The sequence below is a fragment of the Lepidochelys kempii genome, chromosome 17 (assembly GCF_965140265.1).
Source record: "Lepidochelys kempii isolate rLepKem1 chromosome 17, rLepKem1.hap2, whole genome shotgun sequence".
Classification (NCBI taxonomy): Eukaryota; Metazoa; Chordata; order Testudines; family Cheloniidae; genus Lepidochelys; species Lepidochelys kempii.
In genome coordinates this window covers 1,762,170-1,790,127 of record NC_133272.1, presented here as the reverse complement: position 1 = coordinate 1,790,127, position 27,958 = coordinate 1,762,170, and the positions used below count along the sequence as shown (strand labels likewise).

General features: G+C 52.6%; 2 protein-coding genes across 7 annotated transcripts in view; both read left to right on the top strand.

Annotated features, from left to right (window-relative positions):
• Positions 1 to 5: 5 nt before the first annotated feature.
• Positions 6 to 5,017, top strand: DHRS13 (dehydrogenase/reductase 13). The gene is made up of 5 exons (XM_073315500.1): positions 6 to 402; positions 1,453 to 1,571; positions 2,362 to 2,485; positions 2,730 to 3,041; positions 3,848 to 5,017. Exons 1-5 carry the CDS (start codon positions 96 to 98, stop codon positions 4,108 to 4,110), a joined length of 1,125 nt encoding a protein of 374 aa, XP_073171601.1. The 5' UTR covers positions 6 to 95; the 3' UTR covers positions 4,111 to 5,017.
• Positions 5,018 to 10,579: 5,562 nt separating this feature from the next.
• Positions 10,580 to 27,958, top strand: part of FLOT2 (flotillin 2) — a 31,293-nt gene continuing 13,914 nt past the window's right edge. The window contains exons 1-4 of one of the 6 annotated variants that reach the window (XM_073315931.1): positions 10,606 to 10,695; positions 15,704 to 15,837; positions 20,260 to 20,341; positions 26,036 to 26,126. In XM_073315931.1, coding sequence (XP_073172032.1) covers positions 26,052 to 26,126 — 75 coding nt within the window. In that variant the 5' untranslated portion in view covers positions 10,606 to 10,695; positions 15,704 to 15,837; positions 20,260 to 20,341; positions 26,036 to 26,051. Of the gene's footprint in view, positions 10,696 to 15,703; positions 15,838 to 20,259; positions 20,342 to 23,757; positions 23,849 to 26,035; positions 26,127 to 27,958 lie in introns of those variants that run through there. The other 5 variants (XM_073315928.1, XM_073315930.1, XM_073315933.1 and 2 more) reach the window with 5 other exon arrangements.

Sequence of the window (27,958 nt, the reverse complement as noted above, 5' to 3'; positions counted from 1 at the left end):
GAACCGCACATCCTGGGCGTGAACTTGCAGAGGTTTGGCCCAGGAGGCTTGCCATAGCTTTGCTGCATGCAGAGAACAGCCCAGGAGAGCTTTTTATGCAATGTGAAGCAAGTGACCTTTGTCCTGGTCCTTCTCTGACGCAGGTTCTGGCTCCAGCTTTGGCCCGCCCAGGAGCGCAGCTCGGCCAAGTGACTCTTGCTGCTGGAGGTGCCTGTGAATTGGCTGCAGCCAAGGGAAACCTGCTGCTGACCCTGTTCGCTGCGCCCCAGGAAGCCATGGCCACAGTGCTACTAGTGCTTGGGCTGCTCCTGGGCCTCTACGCCCTCCTCTATTACAACTGCATCAAAGGGGCCAAGTGTAGGGCCCAAACCAGCCTCCGAGGGAAGACCGTGGTCATCACAGGTGAGGGGGAGAGGGGACAGGTGCCTCCAGGGACGCTGGGGGGCTACCTGGGCTCTGGTAGAGCGTCTCTCTTTAAAAGTGGGAAACCCCCTGCCCCCAGCTCAGGACAAGGTCTCTGATTCCCACGCAGCACGTTGTCTCCTGTTGGAAGAGCCCAGGCTGGGTGCCAGGCCCAGCTCTGCCTTCTCCCTCTATGTCACAAATGTGAGCTCAGTGCATCCGGCTGGAGCTCCCAAGGCTCCTGCGGTCAAGGGTTGGGATCCCAGCCGACTTGACTCCGCTAATTGAGACAGATCAGAATCGCCTGGTGTCCACCTTTAGTCCAGTGACCAGGGCTGGATATGTGAGATGAATGTGCAGGCAGCCCCACAGCTGGGTTATGGGATAACCTGCCCGCCAGTGAAGTCTCCTAGCCTGGAAGAGTTTGAGCTTGGCTGTGTGCTGAGTTGCTCTTTCCCTCCCCAAACTCTTGTCTAGTATTTACTAGTCTAATTCTGGATACTCATGATAACCATAGAAACAGCCAATCCCTCATTGCTGAAGCCAAAAGGTAGCCACAGCCAATGTGCTGTGGCAATGAGTTCTACAGTCTATTCATAGTAAGAAAAAGGATTTCTCTGTAGCATTTCCACACAGAACATTGCGTATGGATCAGTGAGAGGAGGTTTGGACCCTGGTGTCCTTGGCAAAGTTCTCTTCTCCTGGTTTGTTGTGCGGGGGTTGTTTGCTGGCTGCGCCCTCCTCATAAGAACGGCCCTACTGGGTCAGAGCAAAGGTCCATCTAGTCCAGTATCCTGTCTTCCAACAGTGGCCAGTGCCAGGTGCCCCAGAGGGCATGAACAGAACAGGGAATCATCCAGTGATCCAGCCCATCGCTCATTCCCAGCTTCTCTCAAAGAGAGGCTAGGGACACCGTTCCTCCCTGGAGGCGGCTGGATTTCAGGCAGGCTCTATGAATTGTTTTGAGAGGGAACACAGTGCTACCACAACACAGAGCCAGGCTGCTCTTGGTCATCTCCTTGTGCCCAGCTCCTTCTTCTGCTTTTCCAGGGGGAAACACTGGGATTGGGAAGATGACAGCCCTGGATCTGGCCCGGAGAAGAGCTCGCGTCATCCTGGCCTGTCGCAGCAGAGCGAGAGGAGAAGCGGCTGTCTATGACATCAGGCGGGTGCGGGCTCCGCGCTCCTATTGCCTCACTCAGATGGATGCAGTCTGAGCCCCAGTGATGAGCAGTCCCTGCTATATGGCAGGCCTGCACCCTCATGGGATGCTGCTGAACTTTGAGGGTCCACCAAGGCTTAGGATGGAGCATACCCAGGGAGGTGCAGAGGGCAGTGGTACCAGCTTGGGGAAGGTTTAGGAGCCCTGGCAGATAAGCAATAAGAGTTCCCTTATTCCCAGGAGAGGACGCAGCATTTAAGGGCTCTGCTACTCCCCAGTGAGGCGAGGGGCACAGATGCCAGCACTGGGTGGGGAGTGGAGGGCTGCAGAGGTACTTGCCTACAGAGAATGCTGGCAAGGGGGTTGTGCACATTCCATGGGCACGGTGGGCCCCATTTCTATATGCAGGGAGCCAACCAAGATGACAGCATCCCCCAGGCTGGATTTTCTGACTGCCCCAGGGATGCCTGAATTCCCCGTTTACCTGCCCAACTGCCAAATTAAACACCCTGTGAGGCCTTTCTCTATCCTGCTCAGGTGTCTCAGGGTGGGCTGGCTGGCTGCATGGTGTCAAACAGTAACCACTGCGGAGCCTGCAAAAAAAACGTGCACGCAGGCTCTGGGGCTTGGTGCTCTGAAGGGCAAGCAGCTCCCTCTGCTAGTTCCTGTTTGCAGTTTGCCCCGTGCTTCAAGGTGGAAACGGGACATCACCTTCCGCGTCGCTGTCACTGGTCTGGAGCCTAACCGCCCCATGCACCATTGTGGCCTGCAATGAGTGCCTCCTCCTCTTTCTCCAGGAGAGCGGGAACAATGAGGTTCTCTTCATGAGTCTGGACCTGGCCAGCCTGGACTCAGTGCGAGCATTTGCAGAGACTTTCCTGAGATCTGAGCCTCGTCTCGACATCCTGATCAACAACGCAGGTGGGAATCTCATTACCGAGCCTGCCACCCAGCTCCTGGTGGGACAGGGATAGGTAGGTCAGGCCCTGAGGCTGTGCTGAGGAGGTTCTGGGGGAGATTCCTGGATGCTGATGTTGGGGTGATGACTCTCTGAGGTGGGGAATAACACAGTGTAGGCTTGTTTTGGCTTGCAGGACCCTGTCGGGTGGAGAAAGTCCTAGACCAGAGATCACGGCTGTATATTGGAGCTTATTTTTCTCTACAGGGGTTGGAGCAGGTGGCAGGAAGAAGGATGGCTTTAACCTGGTCTTTCAGGTCAACCACCTTGGTCACTTCCTTCTGACTCACCTCCTCCTAGAGCGGCTGAAGCTCAGTGCACCGAGCCGTGTGGTGATTGTGGCCTCCAATGCACATCGATCAGGGAAAATAGACTTTGAGACCCTCCATAAGCCAGTGGAAGGGATACTGCAGAACTTCCAGGCTTACTGCACCAGCAAACTGGCCAACATCTTGTATGCCCGAGAGCTGGCCAACAAACTGGAGGGAACCGATGTAACCTGCTATGCTGTTCACCCAGGTGAGCATGGGTCCAGCCTTTCTCTGGGGATGTGGCTTCCAAATCCCACCAAAGTTCCTGAGAGCTATAGATCAGAGCCTCGCTACTCAAGAGGTGAAGTTCAATCCAGTCCTGTTTGAGACCTGTCTCAGGACAAACTGGCTACTAAGGACGATAATTTCTGATTTGGGTTAATTTCAGATCTCCCCTAAGACGGGTACTCAAGCCCCTGGACTCCTGTGGCTCTTCCCTTTCACACTGAGCCTCCCACCCAGTCAAGGAGGACTGGTCAGCAATCTTAATAAGAGAGGCAGCTTTCTAATGAACCAAAGTTACTCTTTACCCCCAAGGCCATGATCCCTCATTCTGCATTTCGCCCTGCTTGCAATGAAATTCTCTTTCCTACCTCTCCAGCACTGGTTGGAATTTGGGTGGGAGGGAGGCCAGAAAATGGAACTGCTATTTGGAGGAAGCATGACGTACAGATTAGAAACTATTCAACACCCTACTGTGCAAGTCACTTTCTTTGAACTGTCCATGTACTTCATCCCTCTTTGCAGTCAAGTTCCTGTCGAGTGAGTACTAAGAGAACATAAGAACGGCCATACTGGGTCAGACCAAAGGTCTGTGGATGGTTCTCAGTGAAATGTACTAAGAACCAAACCCAGTGTGCCTGCATGGGTCTCATGTAGCTTTTGCCTTCTCTCTCAGTCTTCACTGGCACCGTTGCTCTTTATGCCTCCTGAGTAAGACCCCCTCCTCCCAGATGAGGGACGTTTCCTGTACATTCCAGTCTAACTGCAGCTGCTGCTTTATTTTGCTTTCAGGGGTCGTTAACACTGAACTATTCCGCTACATTCCGATCTGGCTGTGGCCATTCTTTTTTCCGATCTCCTGGCTCTTCTTCCGAGACCCCACTGATGGAGCCCAGACCTCTATCTACTGTGCCACGCAGGAGGGGATTGAGATGTTCAGCGGACGGTACTTTGTGGACTGCCGGGTACAAGATCCCAGGCCCCAGGCCCGTGACGATGCTGTTGCCAAGAAGCTGTGGGAAGTCAGTGAGAGGATGGTGGGTTTGGCTGCTTAGAATGTGCTATCCCCTGACCCGGAGAGCTATGTAGGGACCATAGACTGGAATAGCAGTGGCTGCTGTAGGGGTAGGATTAAGGTGCATTAGGAAACTGAGAGGGCCGCAGACTGGCAAGAGAGAGGCAGAGCTGAAAGCGAGGCCTCAGATACATTAGAAATTACATGGTGGAAGCTTCCATGGCATCTAGGCTATACCAGATGATCCAACACTGTAATATGAACATGTACCCATCTTCTTAAGAAGCAGGATTTTCTTTACACTGCATCTAACAAATAAGATTGTGAGAGCTGGGATTACCACTCTGAATGTAGGTGCCTTACCGTGCCCCAGTGTGTAAGGATGATGATGATGTGGGTTCTGCTGGTGCTATCCACGCTCTCATTTCTCTCACCTCAAGCCCTGTTTCATACCTGAACATTTTCGATAGCATTTTCTATAATTGTATCAATTAAAACACAATGAAAATAACTGTTTTAAAAGGTGAATTAAAGCACCTCCTTGAGCATGTATCATTTTCCCCATCCCACTTTGTCACAGTAGCCCAAATACTTGCCTTTCAAGAATAGCACTGATGTCTACCACTAAAAAAGTTTCCACTGGGGCAATTGCCTAATTCTGTGGAATCCCCAGTGCAATAGTTTCGTGAGGCTGTTTCTGTATGTAGCTGGCCAGCTGTGGTCTACGTTCTAGACCTGCAGGGAATTCCTGGGTAGTAGGTATATGTTCACCAAGAAGTTTTGGGAAGGCTGACATTCAAAGGAAGTCTAAAGATGTTCTGGGCAGGATGCTAGCGGTAACAGCTATGTGCACAAAGAGACAAAATGCTGGTAAGTCCTCACTGCACAGTGGCAAATGGGTGCCTCCTCCACTGAACTAGCTGCTGAGTCTCTCTGAAAGTGTCCTGGCTGCAGCAGGCAAGTTATGAGAGTCATTTAAATTCTGTCTAGACTGGGGGGAAAGTGCTTGCTTAAAATTGGGTGAATTAACATGATTAGAAACCCCCTTTAACACTGAATGGAGATATCGTTTCACACTTTTACAGGTGTTAGCTGGTCACAAAATTGGGGATTGATAGAAAAGGCCACAACTGTGACAGTTATAAGAACGGGGGCAGCTGAACACTACTTCATGAGATGTACAGCCCTGCATACAATGATCATCCCCCTCTGTAAACATGTTCTCTACTAGCTCCTCACCAAACCCATAGGGCAGCTGGTGACAGACACAACATCCAGCCCAGTGTGGCACTGAGGACAGACACCCCCCGCCCCCGTGCACTTCCACCCTACCCCACCCAGCGTGGCGGTGCCTGACAGACACCCCCCCACACACACACACCCTCAGCACAGCGCCGCCTGACACCCCCCCCACACACACACACCCTCAGCACGGCACCGCCTGACACCCCCCCCACACACACACACCCTCAGCACGGCGCTGCCTGACACCCCCCACACACACCCTCAGCACGGCGCCGCCTGACACCCCCCCCACACACACACACCCTCAGCACGGCGCCGCCTGACACCCCCCCCCACACACACATCCTCAGCACGGCGCCGCCTGACACCCCCCCACACACACACCCTCAGCACGGCGCCGCCTGACACCCGCCCCCACACACACACACACCCTCAGCACGGCGCCGCCTGACACCCGCCCCCACACACACACACACCCTCAGCACGGCGCCGCCTGACACCCCCCCCCCCACACACACACCCCCTCAGCACGGCGCCGCCTGACACCCCCCCACACACACACACACCCCCTCAGCACGGCGCCGCCTGACACCCCCCCCTCACGCACACACCCCCCCTCAGCACGGTGCCGCCTGACACCCCCCCCACACACACCCCCTCAGCACGGCGCTGCCTGACACCCCACCCCCCCCCACACACCCTCAGCACGGCGCCGCCTGACCCCCCCCCCACACACACCCCCTCAGCACGGCGCCGCCTGACACCCCCCCCCTACACACACCCTCAGCACGGCGCCGCCTGACACACCCCCCCCACACACCCCCTCAGCACAGCGCCGCCTGACACCCCCCCCCACACACTCCCTCAGCACGGTGCCGCCTGACACCCCCCCCACACACACACTCGCTCAGCACGGCGCCGCCTGACACCCCCCCCACACACACCCTCAGCACGGCGCCGCCTGACACCCCCCTCACACACACACCCCTCACACACACCCCCTCAGCACGGCGCTGCCTGACACCCCCCCCCCTACACACACCCTCAGCACGGCGCCGCCTGACACCCCCCCACACACACACACCCCCTCAGCACGGCGCTGCCTGACACCCCCCCACACACACACACCCCCTCAGCAGGGCGCCGCCTGACACCCCCCCACACACACACCCCCTCAGCACGGCGCCGCCTGACCCCCCCCCCCCATGCACACACACCCTCAGCACGGCGCCGCCTGACCCCCCCCCACACACACACACCCCCTCAGCACGGCGCTGCCTGACACCCCCCCCCCCACACACACCCCCTCAGCACGGCGCTGCCTGACACCCCCCCCACACACACACCCCCTCAGCACGGCGCCGCCTGACACCCCACCCACACACACACACCCCCTCAGCACGGCGCCGCCTGACACCCCACCCACACACACACACCCCCTCAGCACGGCGCCGCCTGACACCCCCCCACACACACACACCCTCAGCACGGCGCCGCCTGACACCCCCCCCACACACACCCCCCCTCAGCACGGCGCCGCCTGACACCCCCCCCACACACACCCCCCCTCAGCACGGCGCCGCCTGACACCCCACCCCCCACACACACCCCCTCAGCACGGCGCCGCCTGACCCCCACACACACACACCCCCTCAGCACGGCGCCGCCTGACACCCCCCCCACACACACCCCCTCAGCACGGCGCCGCCTGACACCCCCCCCCCACACACACTCCCTCAGCACGGCGCCGCCTGACACCCCCCCCCACACACACACCCCCTCAGCACGGCGCCGCCTGACACCCCCCCACACACACACACTCCCTCAGCACGGCGCCGCCTGACACCCCCCACACACACACACACCCTCAGCACGGCGCCGCCTGACACCCCCCCACACACACACACACCCCCTCAGCACGGCGCCGCCTGACACCCCCCCCACACACACACCCCCTCAGCACGGCGCCGCCTGACACCCCCCCCCCACACACACCCCCTCAGCACGGCGCCGCCTGACACCCCCCCCACACACACACCCCCTCAGCACGGCGCCGCCTGACACCCCCCCCCCCCACACACACACCCCCTCAGCACGGCGCCGCCTGACACCCCCCCCCCACACACACACCCCCTCAGCACGGCGCCGCCTGACACCCCACCCACACACACACACCCCCTCAGCACGGCGCCGCCTGACACCCCCCCCCACACCCACCCACCCCCTCAGCACGGCGCCGCCTGACACCCCCCCACACACACACTCCCTCAGCACGGCGCTGCCTGACACCCCCCCACACACACCCCCTCAGCACGGCGCCGCCTGACACCCCCCCACACACACCCCCTCAGCGCGGCGCCGCCTGACGGACCCCCCCCCCCACACACACACCCCCTCAGCACGGCGCCGCCTGACACCCCCCCCACACACACCCCCTCAGCACGGCGCCGCCTGACACCCCCCCCCACACACACACCCCCTCAGCATGGCGCCGCCTGACACCCCCCCCCACACACACACCCCCTCAGCACGGCGCCGCCTGACACCCCCCCCCACACACACCCCCTCAGCACGGCGCCGCCTGACACCCCCCCACACACCCACCCACCCCCTCAGCACGGCGCCGCCTGACACCCCCCCCCACACACACCCCCTCAGCACGGCGCCGCCTGACACCCCCCCCCACACACACACCCCCTCAGCACGGCGCCGCCTGACACCCCCCCACACACACACCCACCCCCTCAGCGCGGCGCCGCCTGACACCCCCCCCACACACACCCCCTCAGCACGGCGCCGCCTGACACCCCCCCACACACCCACCCACCCCCTCAGCACGGCGCCGCCTGACACCCCCCCCACACACACCCCCTCAGCACGGCGCCGCCTGACACCCCCCCACACACACACCCCCTCAGCACGGCGCCGCCTGACACCCCCCCCCACACACACCCCCTCAGCACGGCGCCGCCTGACACCCCCCCACACACCCACCCACCCCCTCAGCACGGCGCCGCCTGACACCCCCCACACACACACACCCCCTCAGCACGGCGCCGCCTGACACCCCCCCACACACACCCCCTCAGCACGGCGCCGCCTGACACCCCCCCACACACCCACCCACCCCCTCAGCACGGCGCCGCCTGACACCCCCCCCCCCACACACACTCCCTCAGCACGGCGCCGCCTGACACCCCCCCCCACACCCACCCACCCCCTCAGCACGGCGCCGCCTGACACCCCCCCCACACACACCCCCTCAGCACGGCGCCGCCTGACACCCCCCCACACACCCACACACCCCCTCAGCGCGGCGCCGCCTGACACCCCCACACACACACACACACACACCCAGCGCGGCGCCGCCTGACACCCCCCCCCCACACACACACACCCCCTCAGCACGGCGCCGCCTGACACCCCCCCACACACACACCCCTCAGCACGGCGCCGCCTGACACCCCCCCACACACACACCCCCTCAGCACGGCGCCGCCTGACACCCCCCCACACACACACCCCCTCAGCACGGCGCCGCCTGACACCCCCCCCCCCCACACACACACCCTCAGCACGGCGCCGCCTGACACCCCCCCCCCACACACACCCCCTCAGCACGGCGCCGCCTGACACCCCACCCACACACACACACCCCCTCAGCACGGCGCCGCCTGACACCCCACCCACACACACACACCCCCTCAGCACGGCGCCGCCTGACACCCCCCCCCACACCCACCCACCCCCTCAGCACGGCGCCGCCTGACACCCCCCCACACACACACTCCCTCAGCACGGCGCCGCCTGACACCCCCCCACACACACCCCCTCAGCACGGCGCCGCCTGACACCCCCCCACACACACCCCCTCAGCGCGGCGCCGCCTGACACCCCCCCCCCACACACACCCCCAGCGCGGTGCCGCCTGACGGACCCCCCCCACACACACACACACCCTCAGCACGGCGCCGCCTGACACCCCCCCCACACACACCCCCTCAGCACGGCGCCGCCTGACACCCCCCCACACACACACACCCCTCAGCATGGCGCCGCCTGACACCCCCCCCCCCACACACACCCCCTCAGCACGGCGCCGCCTGACACCCCCCCACACACACACCCCCTCAGCACGGCGCCGCCTGACACCCCCACCCACCCCCTCAGCACGGCGCCGCCTGACACCCCCCCCCCACACACACCCCCTCAGCACGGCGCCGCCTGACACCCCCCCCCCACACACACCCCTCAGCACGGCGCCGCCTGACACCCCCCCCCACACACACACCCCCTCAGCACGGCGCCGCCTGACACCCCCCCCCACACACACCCACCCCCTCAGCGCGGCGCCGCCTGACACCCCCCCCCACACACACCCCCTCAGCACGGCGCCGCCTGACACCCCCCCACACACCCACCCACCCCCTCAGCACGGCGCCGCCTGACACCCCCCCACACACACCCCCTCAGCACGGCGCCGCCTGACACCCCCCCCACACACACCCCCTCAGCACGGCGCCGCCTGACACCCCCCCACACACCCCCCCACCCCCTCAGCACGGCGCCGCCTGACACCCCCCCCCCACACACACACCCCCTCAGCACGGCGCCGCCTGACACCCCCCCACACACACCCCCTCAGCACGGCGCCGCCTGACACCCCCCCCACACCCACCCACCCCCTCAGCACGCGCCGCCTGACACCCCCCCACACACAACACCCCCTCAGCACGGCGCCGCCTGACACCCCCACACACACACACACCCCCAGCGCGGCGCCGCCTGACACCCCCCCCACACACACACACCCCCTCAGCGCGGCGCCGCCTGACACCCCCCCCCCCCACACACACCCCCAGCACGGCGCCGCCTGACACCCCCCCACACACACACCCCCAGCGCGGCGCCGCCTGACACCCCACACACACACCCCCCTCAGCGCGGCGCCGCCTGACACCCCCCCCACACACACCACACCCCCTCAGCGCGGCGCCGCCTGACACCCCCCCCCCCACACACACCCCCAGCACGGCGCCGCCTGACACCCCCCCCCAGCACACACACCCCCAGCGCGGTGCCGCCTGACGGACCCCCCCCCCACAACCCCTCCAATCCAACATGGCGGCTGCTCATTTCTGCCCCCCCCGCCTCAATCCAACATGGCGGCCGGGGTCCGCCCGCCGCCGGGCGCCCCTCCCAACATGGCGACTGCCCCGAGCGAGTCTCCCCCCCCGGTGACGCGCTTCCGCTGGCGGGGCGGGGCGGGGCGGGGCGCGGCGGGCGCTGCGGCGGAGAGTCGGGCGGGGCGGTGCCGTTGCTGCCGGCGCCATGGGCAATTGCCACACGGTGGGGCCCAACGAGGCGCTGGTGGTGTCAGGTAGGGGCGGCGGCCGGGGGGGGGCCCCTACTGGGGTGGACGGGGGAGGGGCTTCGGCGGGAGCCCCCCAGCACTGAGGGGGGGCCCCCGGCAGGGGAAGGAGGCGGGGCTGGGGGCTCCTGTCGTGCGGGGGGGAGGGGCCCCCGCAGGGGTGAAGGGCAGGAGGTGGGGGGGCGCCCCCCCGCTCTGCAGCTCAGGGGCGGGGAGGGGCGGGGCGGGGCGGGGGGCCCCGGGGAGCGCGGGGGGGGCCCGGACGCTTGGCGGCCCCGGGGCAGGGCCAAGGCCCCGGGTGTGAAATGTCTGGGGAGGGGTCGGAGCCTCGATGGCAGGGACTGGGGGCGAAAGACCCTTCGGCTCGTCCGGAAGGCAGCTCGGGCCCCCTGCCCGCGGGGGCGGGGGCGGGGGCGGGGGGGGGCACGCGAGCTCTTTCCGCTGCCACCCGGGAGCCGCGAGGGCTGTGGCTGCCTTGCGCAGTCCTTGGTCCCCAGGCGCCCGTTTCCCGTTGCTTTGCTAGCGAGCCTTGTTTCGGTAATTCCCCGCCCCTGCCAGCACCAGCAGGTGCCTTCCCGCTGCGTCCCCGTGGAGGAGGGGTCGCCCGGGCGGCGATTGTGCCTTTCCCTGATTTATGCTCCCGTTGCAAACTGCAAAGGGTGCACAGGGGCTCTGGCTCCATCAAAATGTGGAGTGGCATTAAACGCCAGTAGGTGAGGCTGCATCCTGTAGGTATGACTGGATCCGTTGTGGTTATGCGGAATGGGCGGGCTGTGGGCAAGAGAAAGTTCAGGGCATCTACAAATAATGTTCAAAAAGGACAGGAGGACTTGTGGCACCTCTAGAGACTAACCAATTTATTTCAGCATCAGCTTTCGTGAGCTACATGCATCCGATGAGGTGAGCTGTAGCTCACGAAAGCTTATGCTCAAATAAATTGGTTAGTCTCTAAGGTGCCACAAGTACTCCTTTTCTTTTTGCGAATACAGACTAACACGGCTGCTGCTCTGAAACCTGGGGTTACAAAGTGATTATACGGCTGCTTCACTCCCATTGCTGTGTATCTGAAACTACGTCATCATGGTTTGCAAGCCAATTAAATCAGTCCCTTAGGCTGAAATCTCCTGCAGGCAGTGGTAATCACTTCCAGTTGGTCTATTAAGCAATCTGTAAATCTTTCTCAGAGGACAGGCCTGTTACAGAGCCTAATGAGTTGGTCTTAATGGGTGGTTCAGGCATGTTCTAAAACCTGCTTACAGGGTACAAGAATAGTATTTTACAAATAGCAAAGGAATGGGAATTATCCTCTGTTTTTTTAAATTTGGCCATTAAACAAGTTTATTTTAACCCCTGATTAGTTGCTGGTTTTTTTTAAAAGCACAATATAATTATGAAAGCAGCAGTATATAAACCCTGAATCACAAGGCATGGCAACAAAAGTCTGTGGTATCCATTAACACCCCCCAAACTATATATTTTCCCATCGCTCGGCCCCAGTGTGCCCAGGATAACCCATCAAATGCAATCGCATGCTGAGAGTTTTTTGGGGGGGGCAAAAAAGAATAGATATTCTTGTGGAGGATGGGTACAGCAATGACTGTTAGCCAAGATGGTCAGGGACGCAACCACATGCTCTAGGTGTCCCTAAACCTCTGACTGCCAGAAGCTGGAACTGGATGACAGGATGGATCACTCAATAATTGCTCTGTTCTGTTCATTCCCTCTAAAGCATCTGGCATCGGCCACTGTTGGAAGACAGGGTATTGGGTTAGACAGGCCACGGGTCTGACCCAGTAGTATGACCATTGCCGTGTTCTGATATATGAATACATCAATCCTGGCTATAAAGGTCTGTTCTGTAGTCCATACCGTCACCAAAGATGGCCTTTGTATTTCACTATCCAGCATGCTATGTGCTATGCGAACACCTGCCTGTTTCCTAAGAGCACTGGTTCTGTGCTCAGGGAACAGGCTGAAAGAGTCGGGGGTGCTTATGGATGCCTCATTCTTTCCTGGGTGCTTTGCAACAGGTGTTCAGTCTGGGCCCTGGCTGCAGGGTTGTGACTGTGCTAATAACCCTTTGTTTATCTGGGTGTTGAGTGACTGGTGGGTTATTAGCATGCTAGGGCAGAGCAGTCAACAGTTAGGCTTCCATGGATGTTGAGCAAGCTCTGGGGCAGAGGTAAAATGTCTGTAAATGCAGAACTTTGTGTCCGTTTTGGTTTTCATCCTTGCTGTGTGTAGTTATTAAGATCACAGTCAAGAAGTTTTTGTGTGTGATAAACCAATATTAGAACATGTTATTAACAGAGTTATGTTCTGCAGTATTGGGTTCCCTTACTAATACTGGTAAAAGAGGTCACTAACTAGGGAGATGGCTCAAATATTTTAATTGAAAAGCTTTTTCAGAATAAATTCTTGACTCTGTTAAGGAGGGAGTCTCACCATATGCCACTTCAGGGGTGTGGCTTTCTTTCAGTGCTTTTTATAGTGACATACAGTACCCCAACAAGCAGTCAGCTCTCTGTAACTTCTGTTTGACCAATAAAACCCTCTGCTTGATGGCCTTATTTGGAAATCTGATTCCAAGGGCACAGGTCAATGGTGGGTGTTAGTGCTTTTTTTCCAACTCTGTGGTAATTTCTCTGGGTTCCTGTTAAGCCACATATTGGTTAGAAAATTACTTCTGGGAACTTTTAAACCCAGACTTGAAGTTCTTCTGTTCACATTTGAAAAACTATTCAGGATTTTCTGTGGTTAGGTTCTAATTTAACCTAAGGACAGCAGTGTGCTATGGGACACGTCTGTGTGAAATCTGTCCCAGAACCGAGTGTCACTCTCCATGCTGGCCATTACTGAGGCTATGGCTTCTCTCCCATGGCACTGGTGCCATTGAAGGTTTTCAGGAAAATGCAAAAGGTACTTTATCTAGACAATCAGACCGCAGTTCCCATTGTGTAAACAAACGATACTGACTGCACTGTTGATGTTGGGTTTATTTGGCTGGCTTATTTCACTTCCCTGAATTTACACTATGCGTGGTTCTCCCGCACTCTGCCAGTCGTGAATTGTGATCCTGTAATACTTACACATAAACTACATACCCTTATTGTTACTAGATATCATACATGAGCAATCTTTGAGGTGTGATTGCCGTCAGCAAATAACATCAAATGTATCCGCTTACCTTACTGACATGTCTTTACTCTGCTTGTCTCTTGAGTAATCTAGATTCCATTCAGTAACAAAATGGTCACCTATGTTTGGTGGCAGACCCTTTCTTGTATGTGTTGATGTAAGACACAGAAGGATCAGCCCAGTTTTCCTTGAGGAAAAGAAAATCACCTTTTTGACTTGTAAACAGCATTATGATATGCAGGTCACAGAACAAAGATGGACTCCCATGATCTTCTGACTAACCATGCTTTAATTCCCTAGCTTTGTAGACAGATTAAAAGTTTGTAGGCATGGTATAACAGTAAGGGGGAACAGGCAGCTCTGGCTGTCTTCTCTGCATGGGAGAGGTTTTACCCTTGTCTGTTTTGCCTTTGGAATCAGATTTCCATATTTGTATTCAGAATATATGTGTTCCTGAGAGTGAAGTTCTTACACACCTCATGCAGGGTTAGCTGTTTAAAAGGTCTTTAAATAAATGGGTTTCCATTTTCCCCTAAAATCAGAGTACCATGATAATCTGTTTAGTTTCATAAATGTGATTAGCCAAGAATCTTGAACTGTGCCTGGATACAGTACTGTTCTTTCACTGAAACCTCTTTATTTGTTACTGTCCAGTATGCAACCTCACAGCCTGTCAAGGTGGATTGCAGTGTGACACTAGCCTAAGCCAATCTTTAATACTGTTATTCAGTAATTACATAGAATTGGGTAATCTGCATTCTTCAGCGACATTGCCCTTCCCAGGAGGCAGCACTGTAGCCTTTTGCAACAGATGGAACCCAAGGTTTCCTTTGTCAAGTGCTTGTTAAGTCTCCAAAAGAGTTGGAATAGCTTCTCTGCACGTGTGGTTTGCTTCACATTGCCTTAGGGCAGGGGTAGGCAACCTATGCCACGCGCGCCAAAGGCGGCATGCGAGCTGATAGTCAGTGGCACTCACACTGCCTGGGTCCTGGCCACTGCTCCGGGGAGCTCTGCATTTTAATTTAATTTTAAATGAAGCTTCTTAAACATTTTAAAAACCTTACTTACTTTACATACAACAACAGTTTAGTTATATATTATAGACTTCTAGAAAGAGACCTAAAAACGTTCAACTGTCTTACTGGCATGTGAGACCTTAAATTAGAGTGAATAAATGAAGACTCGGCACACTACTTCTGAAAGGTTGCCAACCCCTGCCTTAGGGGTTTTCCCTTTAGTTTCCAGGAAGAATTTAGTGTAAGCTTTTCATGGTGTAATGTGGCACACCTTTGTTATGGCTTGTAAAATTCAAGCCATATGTTGGGTTGGTTTTTTTTAACAAGGCCTGATCTATACACTGAGTTGCACCAGTTCATTGAAAGGTGTGTTTTGAACTCAATTTAGTTAACCCAGTGCAAATGCTGTGCAGACACTGTATAGATCAGTTTAAAACTGTCATCATCTTAGCTTGTTACTGGTGCTAGCTAAACTAGTATAGCCAGTTTTTGATTAATAAGTGTCCAAACAGGAGTTTGCACTGGTTTAACTAAGTCCATTTAAATTAATTCTAGTTAAGTTGATACAACTTGTGTATGGACAAGGCTTAACTCAGATTCACACTAGTGTCTGAGATTCTGACCCTGATCTATGCCTAGACTCTGACTTCACTGCACATAAGTTTCTTTATGCATCTGTTGTCCAGTTTCATTTTTTCTCCTCCCCATCATTTAATGGTTTAAACTGCAGAAGGGACCTCTACCTTTGGGCCTCAGTGGGTTTGTCTGCTCTGCAACTGGGAGTGTGCTATGTTTAGCTCACTAGCTCAAGCCTTGCTGGCATAAGTCTGTCAACAACTTATGTGGGGAATATTTCTTTTCAGCCACAGGCACACAGCCCAGCAGGAACGGCCACCTTTGAATGTCCCCTTAATAAAATTACCCTATTTCAACGACAAGTGACCATCCAGAAGAGCTTTATGGAGATGTCCCTGGAGAATTTCCGCTCCATCCCCAGGCACGTTAAGACTTTTCCAGTAGCTGTACTGGCCGCGAATGCATCCAAAGTCTTCAGGACAAATTAATCATTAAACACGCTTGCTTTTAAACCATGTATTTTATTTACAAAAGTACACTCACCAGAGGTCCCTACTCCGCCTGGCGGGTCCGGGAGCCCGCCTTGGGTGGGTTCAGGGGGTACTGGCTCCTGGTCCAGGGTGAGAAACAGTTCCTGGCTCTCGGGGGAAAACGGTTTCTCCGCTTGCTTGCTGTGCACTATCTTCAACCTCTTCCTCATCTTCCTAATCCTCAAAATGCGCATCCCTGTTGCATGATAATCCATTGATGGAGTCAAAGCACAGGGTGGGTTAGTGGTGGCTGCACCCCCTAGAATGTCATGCAGCTCATCATAGAAGCGGAATGTCTGGGGCTCTGACCCCGAGCGTCCGTTTGCCTCTCTGGTTTTTTGGTAGGCTTGCCTGAGCTCTTTAAGTTTCACGTGGCACTGCTGCGGGTCCCTGTTATAACCTCTGTCTTTCATGCCCTTCAAGATTTTTTCAAATGTTTGGGCATTTTGTCTTTTGGAACGGAGTTCTGATAGCATGGATTCATCTCCCCATACTGTAATCAGATACCGTACCTCCCGTTCAGTCCATGCTGGAGCTCTTTTGCGATTCTGGGACTCCATCATGGTCACCTCTGCTGTTGAGATCTGCACTCACCTGCAGCTTGCCACGCTGGCCAAACAGGAAATGAAATTCAAAAGTTCATGGGCCTTTTCCTGTCTACCTGGCCAGTGCATCTGAGTTGAGAGCGCTGTCCAGAGCGGTCACAATGGAGCACTCTGGGATAGCTTCCGGAGGCCAATACCATTGAATTGCGACCACACTACCCCAAATTCAACCCGGCAAGGTCAATTTCAGCACTAATCCCCTCGTCGGGCGAGGAGTACAGAAGTCGATTTTAAGAGCCCTTTAAGTTGGAAAAAATGGCTTAATCTTGTGGACGGGTGCAGGGTTAAATTGATCTAACGCTGCTAAATTCGACCTCAACTCGTCGTGTAGACCAGGGCTTAGAGCAGCAGTGCAAAGGGCCTTTTTGGATCTGCTGGAGGCATTTTCTGTATGTAGACCTGGAACTAATCATAAACCCTAATTTGGTTCATCTAATCTCATAAGAAACAGGCCATCTAGTTTTGTTGTTTCTGGGAACGCTTCTGACTTTAATGCAGGATCACTTCCCTCTGCAGGCTCCAAGCCGGAATACTGCTGTCTGGCATGAATCCTCCTATGGTAGTATAGCTGGCTGTATTTTATTGTGCTGGAAAAGGCAGGGTGGATGTCTGTAAATTGTAGCCAAGTAGCTGTGAGACCCAGACTTGAAGAGAAGAGGGGATGTTCTAGTTGAAATAGGAGGTTTCTCTGCCAAATCTCATTGTGCTGGGGTTTGTTTTCCAGATTTGCAAAGTTTTTCACATTGGTGATTTGTTTCTGTTTTTTCACTTGATCTTTGGGACCTGGGAAGCAGATGGCAAGATTGTAAATAGGAAATTAGTGTTTAAAGCAATTAGTTCATGCGGCTCATTCTTTTACCACCAGAGTATTCTACTGTGCCCGGATGTACAACTTGTATTAAAGAACCTATTTGGCAATTCACTCCCATTAGTAAATTCAGATTGAATCTTTCTAGAAGAACTTTATTATAACTTTCCGTATTTTCTTTCTGCTTTGGACACTATTAAGAATGATTTTACTAAATAGCACTACATGGCACCAAATCTGGTGTGCACAGGTGTAACTTTCTGTGCTTTCTGGTGAGAATTAGTAAGGGTGCTGCTGCTCAGTTTGGAGAAGATTCGAAGTAGGATATTTTCTTACATTGTGTGTGAAAGAAAATAACATCTGTTTGAAGGGACACATGCTGCCATGTCTGCTCAGTGATAAGTGTGGGCTGGGAAGCAGAACTATCGAGAACGTTGTGCTGTGCAGATAACCAACAGAAAAGGAGGTGAGGAAGTGGCAGAAAGTGGAGGTGAGGAAGACAGCGTATGAGTCTGGCTAATGAACTGAGCAAGCCAGTCTCCTATCCCCCAAGAGATATTAAATGACATTACTTTGAATCTGTTTTAGGAGCTGTCACACCAATCAGCTTCTCTGAGGGCTTGCCTTCGCTACAAGGCACAGCTTGGACACGCCCTACTTCCACAGAAGGGGTTTTTCTAATCCGTCTCTCGCAGCCCCAGTAGCTAGGTCGACAGAAGAATTCTTTCATCAAACTAGCCGCCTCTTCATGGGTGGTTAGGTGAATCTAACTGCGGCACTCAGGATACACAGTGTTTCACAGCCCCAAGTGACATAACTAGGGTTGATCTAATTTTTAAGTGCAGACCAGGCCTAAGCTTTCCCCCGATTCGGAGGAATAGTCTTCTAGCTGCCATGCAAGTTGGCAGGGAGCTGTTGTCTTGGAAGTGGGAGAATAATGCACATACAAGTAGTGATCAAAACAAACATCTAAGCCAGTGGCTCTTAAGCTCACTGGTTTCAGGTCTTAAACCTGAGCATGGCAAAAAGCGTTACTGGAAAAAACACAAAGTTAAACAACTTGCAAGCAATTGAGTCTGTGGTTTACCTTCAAAGCATGGGATGTCCTAATAATCCTGAGCCAAAAGCAGCAGGTATTGTCCACAGCTTGGGGGATTACCCCTGCAAGAACTCAACTTTTCAGCTTGTTTTTTTCAACTGTGTTGCTTTAGAAGCCTGAAGCATAAGGTGCTTTTGAGATAACACTGTCTGTGTCAAAAAGCCAAGTTTGTTATAATAAATTACTCTGCTTTTGAAACGGACACCTTCTGCCCGTTGGATTTCAATATGGCAAACAACAAACATTGTGTAGTACATTTAATAGGATTTATATTGAAAAGTTGCCTTCAGAAAATAACCTTGTGAAAAGAGCTTTGAGCAGAGGGAGAGGGGCACTAGCTTCCTGATTCTACAAAGAGAAGGAATTCATATCATATTTACTGTAAAATGTTATCTGTGGTTCTGTACAGGAAACAGGGTATCCAGCTAACCCACTCTGAGCCCTGGCAGGATTTCTTCCCCCCTTCCCCCCCCCCCCCCCCGTATCTTGGAAAGGATTTTTAATTTTTATTTAGTACTGCAAATATACGTGGCTTTTTACAGGACCTGCCCTGAAAATCCCTCTGAGGGGTTTTCTCTAGCACCCTTTGCTGCAATACAAGTGCCAAGGCATTACAATCTAACTCAGGGGTGGGCAAACTTTTTGGCCCGAGGGCCACATCTGGGTATGGAAATTGTATGGCAGGCCATGAATGCTCATGAAATTGGGGGGTGGGGGGGGTGAGGGCTCCAGCTGGGGGTGCAGATTGTGGGGTGGGGCCAGAAATGAGGAGTTCAGGGTGCAGGAGGGGGCTCTGGGCTGCGGTGGGGTGGGGGATGAGGGCTCCGGCTGGGGGTACAGGTTTTGGGGGTGGGCTGGGGAGGAGGGATTGGGGGTGCAGAAGGGTGCTCCAGGCTGGAACCAAGGGGTTTGGAGGGCGGAAGGGGGATCGGGGCTGGTGCAGGGGCCTGGGAGTGGGACAGGGGTGAAGGCTCTGGGCAGTGCTTACCTCAAGCAGCTCCTGGAAGCAGCAGCATGTCCCCTCTCCAGCTCCTGTACAGAGGCATGTCCAGGAGGCTCTGCACGTTGCCCCATCCTCAGGTGCCGCCCCTGCAGCTCCCATTGGCTGTGGTTCTCAGCCAATGGGAGCTGCGGGGGGGTGGGGTGGGACGGGGCATGCTGCTGCTTCCGGGAGCTGCGGGGGGGGCAACCTCTGACCCCACTCCCCAGCTGGAGCACCAGAGCAGGGCAAGCCCTGGACTCTGCTCCCTGGCGGGAGCTCGAGGGCCAAATTAAAACGTCTGAAGGGCCAGATGTGGCCCCCGGGCCGTATTTTGCCCACCCCTGGTCTAACTCTTGCAAATAGTGTAGTTGGGTCAGCACTGAATGTACAACTTCAGTGGTGAGGAAAGCAACATATAAGGGGGCTTCAGGAAAGATGTTCTTCGTGTCCTGTGGATTAGCATGCGTTTAGCTCACCTCTACCATTGCAGCAGTCTCATGTTGTGTCATTACATCAACATCCCTGTGGTTTCAGAAAGATTGGGGGAAACTAGAAGAATTAATTCACTCAGCCTGTTCTTCAGCCTCTGGGGGTAGAAAGGCCAGTATTACAGAAGGCTGCTGTTTGTCAGAGAGCTGCTCTCTGCCTTTGCTTTCCCAGGAATTGAGCGTGCATTTTCTGCAATCTTGCTGGTCGCTATTGTGGCTCATCATTGAGTGGAGAGCTATTTGGAAGCAAGTTTTTATTTTTAACTTGCCTGGGGGAGATGGCTCTGTGTGTGTAACTATAACATACTTGTGCTTTCTGCTTGTGCTGCAGGTGGCTGCTGTGGCTCTGATCTAAAGCAGTATGTGTTCGGAGGCTGGGCCTGGGCTTGGTGGTGCATTTCTGACACACAAAGGTAAGGAGACCTCTCTCCTCTTGTTTGTGTCTTTTGGGTAGGTAAACCTTCAGGCTGTCAGCAGTACCTTTAGGAACATAGAATTGGCCAAACAAGATCAAACCATTGGTCCCTGACAAGCCCAGTACCCTGCCTCCAGCCATGGCCAATATTTGGTGTTTCAAAGGAAAGCTCCACGCCTCCCTATGGTGCCTCTAAACAGTTGTGCAGTGTTGTAGTAGGTGAAGTGATGGGAAGGAGCTGAAGATCCTTTTTGGCCCTTGAGGAATGTCCTGAAGCATGAGATCTAATTACACTCATTTAATGATGGCCTTTTAGGGCTGCTCACACCTGCACAGCCCTCTTTAAATCCAGCTGTGGGATTCAGCCTTTGACCATCTTGCAGCTGGGAATTCCAAGGAATGAAGGTCTTTGTGGTACTTCAAGAAATATTTCCTGCTGTTTCAAATGTACCATCTATTAGTGTCGTCCTATTCAAAATAGGACCCACATAACCTGTAGTCTCAGGACAATCTGGCTCTAGCTGCGTTCTCTGTGTAGATTATTTGCACAGAGATGCCCAGATACCATGGTGAATGATAGAGAAAGTCTGGTTTCAGCTGAAGTATTCTTCAGACAGATATTGTGTGTCTGCATGCCTCCCCCTTAAAATTGATTTTATTTTTTCCAGATACCTCAAAATCGAAGCAAATTGAGGGCCCATGTCTATGTTTAATGTTAATGAATTTATTTTTCTTCCCACATTGCTAAAATCAGTCAGTTTGGGGGAACTCAAGAACTTTCAGTTGCTATTCCACTTGAGGGAATAGCAGTAACAGGGAAACAGCTGCTGCTTTACTAAGAGGGTATAATAGAGGTGCTCTGTAGTGGGGGCTGGTTTTCCTTTGTGGCCAGTTTGGTTTGTCTGTCAGTAAGTATTGAAGCTCTGTTGGGAGAGCCATATGTCTGACAGCTATTGCCAAGCCAGTCTTTCTGATAAGGGTGCTGGTGATTTGCCGGTGGTACTGAACATACAGGGGGAGGGATGGAGTGAGGAGCAATTTTCTTCTCCTCTTACTCAAGTCTATTTTCCTAAAGGTATGCAGCCCTCTATAGTTTCAAAAACTAACTGTTACTTTGGGATTGGGCCCAAATTTCTGTTTAAAACCAAGGGATTTCCTCTCTCTCCCCAATCCCAGCCATGCGTTTTGCTTGCTGTTTGTTGTTGCTTCAGTCTCTGAACTAACATGCTGTGATAGTAACTGCTTAGTCTGCAGGTCCATGGGAATGTCACAATAAGTAACACAGTCGTAACATCCAACTGACCTGTGTGGGGTTCCTCCGCACTTATAAGAATTAATAGGGAAAAGGAGAAAGACGAGACTTTTTGGTTTTGCCATAAGAGTGAAGGCCAAATGGTTACAGTTAACCTGCACTGGCTGGCCTCATCACTTGTTCTCTCTTTTGATGTGTTGCCACTGTCAGATGTAGTTAGCATGTTGCTGTCCTCGCTGTGCACCTCCATCGTAATAGAAATGACACATTATCTTAGATGCCCTTCGCTTCGGGATAGCCCCAGGCCACTTAGCTTGTGGGCATAGCAAGCTCTCATCTGATGCTGTTTGCAAATGATTCACACCACCTGTACAGGTCTCCCTTTCGGTGGCTGCCACACTAGGCTGTTACAGTGCCAGGGTACTATAGCACTCCAACCGCATGTCAACTAATGCTTGCGTTTTAACAGACTTTCTAGTAGCGCTCGTGTCAGTTGGGAAAATGAAGAAAAGCCCAGCTGTGGTATGCAGCACAGGAGAACTGATGCTTATGGTATGGTGGTTTTTCAGTGGTGTCAGGCTTCTCCCCTACACCGCTTCAGAAGTCTGACACCATGTGAGCGTTGGGAGAATAGTTACACTTTGAACAGATGGCTCCTGTCCTTTGTGTTTAAATGGTTCCCTTTTTAAGTTGCTTGAGAAAGCCCAAAGAGAGGGTCTGACACATCATTTGCAGAAGGAATAGACTTATTCAAGAGGTCTGAGAATTTGTCTAAAGAGTTAAAATGTGGGGTGGCTGGAGGGCAGGGAGAGATGGTAATTTACTAAATGTTTGTACGCTAGTTAGTACAATGGGGCCTTTTGGTGTTGCCACAATATAAATGTTAATCAAAAGTCTGGGCTACCAGGTCGTTCGTTACAAGAGGTGCCTAGGCTTAGGTTATGTCAACACTGCACTCTCATCAGTAAAACTTTTGTCGGTCAAGGGTGTGAAAAAAACGCACCCCTGCCCAATGAAAAGCACAGGTGTGGACAGCACTTGCCGACAAGGGTACCCCTCCTCATTGGAGGTGGTTTTATTTTGTTGGCAGGAGAGCTCTCTCCTGGTGACAAAGACCAGCTACGCTGCATACCTTACAGCTGCACCGCTGTAATGTGTGCAGTGTAGACATAGCTTTAGTTACACACATTATAGAGAGCTCAGAGGCACCTTACCAGGCATGTCAAGACCTGAGTGCAGGATTTGATTCTTCTTTCAAGAACCAATGACCTCCTGAGTAACTCATAAGTGCAGTGTAAGTAATGAAGCTTCCTGCATTCCCATTTGCCCGAGAGAATGAGACTTTCCTTCTCTTGAACTAGAAAATCTCCTCAGGAGGACCAGTCAGAAGGGAAAGCCAGAACAGCTGCAGATATTGCACAGTTGTCGGAGTGAAGCCCTGCTGGTTCTGAACGGGGAAGATGAAGTAGTATTTAGTGCTGGTCAGAAAACAGAATGTCCATCCCATAGTAAATTTTGAGGTTTCATAAAACATTTCATCCTGATTCAGGACAAAAATGAACAGCTTTGGAAATATTCTGTGGGCAGAAATTCTGAAATTTCAAATGTGGAGGCCTGGAATGGAATGTTTCAGCACATTGGGGGCAGGCTCTTGTCAATTTCACTTTCTCCTGGCAGGCAGAAAATGAAACTGACAAGAGCCTTCCAGGTGGGGACTGTCACTTCATGTTCCTAGTGGAAAATTGAATTTTTTGGCAAAATTGAAAATTCCCTGAAAAAAAGAATTGATTTTGTTAAAAGGGCACTGACAGAAAATTCCTGAACAGCTGTAGCAGCAATGTCCAGGTGGCAGGAAGCTTTGGTTTTGCAGAATATCTAAATGTAGGGTTCACAGCCAAAATTACAGAGCAAACCATGTTGCGTTTATACAATCTAAATAAAGCTACTAGGCAGTGGCAACGCCCCCGCCCCCAGGCAGAGAGAGACTGGGCTGTATCTCTGCCCGGCAATGTTAGCGACTCAGGAGTGGGCAGCGGGAGATGTGGAAAGTGATGGGGGAAAATTAAAACCTGAAAGTCCCGTCTGTCCTTTGCGTTGTGTCGATTATTCTCTGGTAACTGCTTTGTGTATTTGCTATCCTACCCTTATTTATCGCTGCTCAGACTGTCTTTGGAGGTTATGACCATCCTCTGTCGCTGTGAGAATATTGAGACGTCGGAGGGGGTCCCACTGTACGTAACAGGGGTTGCACAGGTAATAACCCACCAGCTTCCTAACATTGTGTCTAACCTTCTTCTCTCCCTTCCATTTTGTGCAACAGCAGCAGCAGGATAACATAAACACTAACTTTTCCTCTAGTGGGACAACAACTAGATCTCAACACCCTCCTCTTTTGCCCCCTTCTCTGGTGTTTGCCTTCTGGTACACTCCATAGCTCTGTAGGTAATGTAGAGAGATGCTACTGACGTATTCCAAATTCAGGGCCAGGCTGGCTCCTTTCAATAATGCTGCAGACATTCCCTCTTTCCTATGAGGGCACTGTCCTCATCGTGTGCCATGTGAGAACACGGGCCTCCAACACTACATGTCAATCGCAAACCAAACCCAGGTCAGGCTTATTTGAGATGGGAGGGGCAAATTGTGATGTAGGGTTTTTGTTGTTCAAGTTAAAGCTGTGTGTGGAAAATTCCTAATGTGACTGGCTCATTGACTTGTTCCCAAACTTGTGCTGTGAGATTAAACCAAGTCCTTCTATTCCCCACATGGCGGTAATACCCATCTTGAATGTTGTTGTGTTTTAAAAGCACAGTATGGAAAGAGCCCATCTTGTTTTGCTTCACATTTGACTGATGTTTTTATGGCGCCTAAAGCATCTGTGTAAGTGCTTATTATTTATCAGTGAGTTTCCTTCCACTGGGGTGAATCTTGGTCCGCTCCAAGGACTCATGTACGCTAAAGCTACAGCAGAATCGGGGACTCATTACCATATTTGTTATAGTTCATAGCGTAGATAGGACAATTAAGTGTTCCCTAACACAACTACAGCCCTGTATTAACTGTTAAATATAGCTATAAACTTGCCTGGCAGAGATACCCAGTTGTATGTACTGTACAGCAGGATCTGTGTAATCAGCTCCCATGCCTGCATGCCAGTTTAATTAGGGTGATTGCAGAGCGCAGACTCAGTGCAGTACATTTGAATGATTTCACAGAATGGTAAAGTGGCCTGTTCAGTGGATACTGCTGCCTACTCATATCTCATGTGTGTGAACTGATGTTCGCTGACATAAACCCTCTGACCTGTGCCTCTTTGATTTGATTCAGAGCTGGTTTGTAGTGGCTGCTAGCCAAGTCATACTTACTCTCCTATAATGGTTTCAAAATTCCAATGCCTTTTATTATATGTATCTGCATAGGAGTCTGGGGCGTGCACACAGCTCTATGGTTCTATCTAACTCCTGACAGGCAGCGTCCTCTGTTCTTCCAATCACTGACCTTCACCCTCCTATGCACAGGGCTCTGCCAGTGTACTTTGGTCCTAACTAGCAGGATTCCAATGCAAGGAATGAAGAGGAAAAAGGATTGGATTGATACAGCCCAATAGCTTAAAATTCCTGTTTGTTTAGCTGATACTGAAAAGTAGTCGTGGCCCTAGAGGGCCAAGGGCTCTCAATTTCCATAAGCTTTGAGTCACTGAGGAAATGGGAGACTGCTCGGATGCCTGGAGCTGCCCTGAAGCAACAACCTACATCTGGATTAGAATTCCCAAGCTCATACACGCAAAGTGGGGTGGCTCTCAGTCCTGGGTTTCATATCCTGATTACCAGGACATTAGTTATTTAAAAAATCAACTCCTGTCTTGGACAGTGAGACTGGGAAGGATGACTACAGGCCAGGATGTCTTTAAAATGTACTTGTGACTCTTCTCTGAGCTCTTTCCCTAGAGTACTTCTTGATGAATGTCTGAGCCTATGGGGTCTGCACAGGTATTGTGGTATCTGTGTAGCTACTCCAGTTAGAGAGATGAAATCTGGCCTAGTGTTCTCAATCTGATACTGTACTTTTAAAACTAGTGACACTGACCAAGCAGATCATATGCTGCCTTTTTATTGGGCAATTTGTAATATACAAACTTTCAGATAGAGGGGTCTTTGCGGGTTAGCCTGTAACCTGCTAGTTAACTCAGTAAAAGGGAGGGGGTCACGTTATCTTGTTCAATCTGGCTTCCCGGCCTTTCTCTGTTTAGAAGATGTCTAAGCATTATTTGAAAATCTTACTTCCTTGGCCAAAATGACCTCTCTAATTATGAACCGCGTCACTGGACAGCATCCTTTACATTACCTATAAGGAGTGTGGCAGGTAGCCTAGGGCAGGAGGTAGAGGGGAAACGCTGACAGTGTGTTACCTGGAAACGTGCAAATGTTCTACGTTTTTTGGCAGGATTTCCCTAGAGATAATGACGTTACAGCCCAGGTGCGAGGACGTAGAGACGGCGGAGGGGGTAGCTTTAACTGTCACAGGTGTGGCACAGGTACAGTAACTCCAAAACATCATTTCAGGAATGCATGCCTCTAACCTACCTCCTAATTTTTTCCTCTTAAAAGGTTGCTGTAGTCCAGGAACAGAGGTTATCTGCTCTGAAATGAATTCTTGTATGACAACAACACTGTCTCTGTTGTCAGTTCATACTACAGCATGTCCATGGAGTGAGGGAGGGATGTGACTTCTCCCACCCTCCACAGAATCATTGCTTCCTTTCCAATGTTCTGTCTCATTCATTCATGCAGCATGAGGTGTGTATTGATGACGTGACCTACTTCTAAAAGCTGTAACGTACCACAGTGCCCCTTGAGCTCTATCTGTCATTTCCCAGAACTGAACCATTTTGTTCTGAAATCACATCCTATTGCTTTGCATTTCCTAGAAATGTAAGTAGCAAATGGCCTTAAACCCGTGAAAGTCTACTGCCTTGTTCTAAAGTGGGAGTGCGGAATGTTGTCTTTATAACAAACATGAGCGCACTGGCATTTCCAGACTATCATGCGCAGCAGAATGGGTGTGTGCAAGCCCCAGTCATCAAACGATAACCTGTATCCGCACTGATGCTTCAGAGAGTATAGTCGTGGTTAGAACACAGGACTGGGGGTCAGCAGATCTCTTCCAGGCGTTCTGTATGGCAAGCCAGTTAACCACTATGTGGCTGTCTCTCTAAAATAGGAATGGTACTGAACTACCTTTCAGGGGACAGCAAATTAATTCATTAACATCTGGAAAAACTCTGAGAACTTCAGATGGAAAGTGCTAACACAATGTAAACTGTATATGTCAGTCTTAGCAAATCATTAATTTCCACTTGACTGCTAACGTTCACATAACCACAGAATTTCTTGCATATTGGGGCAAAGTGAGGACCAAATGCAGGTAGTTGTGCACTTCACACTGTGGTTTCATATATCCAGAGACTCTCCTGTTTTCATAAACGTTGTCTAAGTAGCCAGCCCTCACTCTGATCTAATTCTGCAGCATTCTTTCCTAGGAAACCCTGATTGCCAGTGGCTTTACTGTGGCAATAGTATAATGGAGAGCTGACTATGATACCAACTGATTCAGCGTTTGCTATGACATGGGCTGCTGAATGTCCCATTTTAAAATCCAATGCAGAGCTCACTTGATTTATTTTGTATCCTCTCATAGCACTCATTGCTCTTTGCTGCCAAAAACAAGAACCCCAATAACAAATGTGTTGCTGTCCTCTGGATCAAGAATTAATTTTAAGGATTTGTAACTCTTTGGGGTAGAATTGTAAAGGAATCCACTGGTCACATGTAGCTCATATAGGTTTTAAGCATGGGGTGGGGAGACCTACAAAATAAGACAAATATTTCCATAACTTTATGGAGTTCCATTAGAAAGGCTTTTAAAGTAAATCAACTTTTTTCCTTTGTGTTGCATTGTTCCACTGCGGTATTGTACTAGTGCATAAAGATAGAAAATTACACTGACAAGAAACCAAAGTGGAACTGACTAGTTTGTTTGCCTTCTCTAAGGCATGCATCAAGCAAACAAAGGATCTTACTCCAGAAAAGTTTGATGCTTTGTTCTGATACTCTAAAGTGTTTGTAACATAAATAAGGACACGCTTCAAAAAGAATGTCCCTGGGCAGTGACCCTTTAACACTTGGTAGCACATCACTTTCTGTGTCAGTGGGGTGCTTTGGGACACACTGGGATTGGCAGTATTGATCTGTACCTCTACACTAAACCCTGCAGCTGGCTGGCTTGTGCCTTTGCTCGTTAAATGCCAGGTTGACCTGGGGGTGGCAATACTGATTGGCTAAAATGGGACTCTTTTTGCAGAAGCAC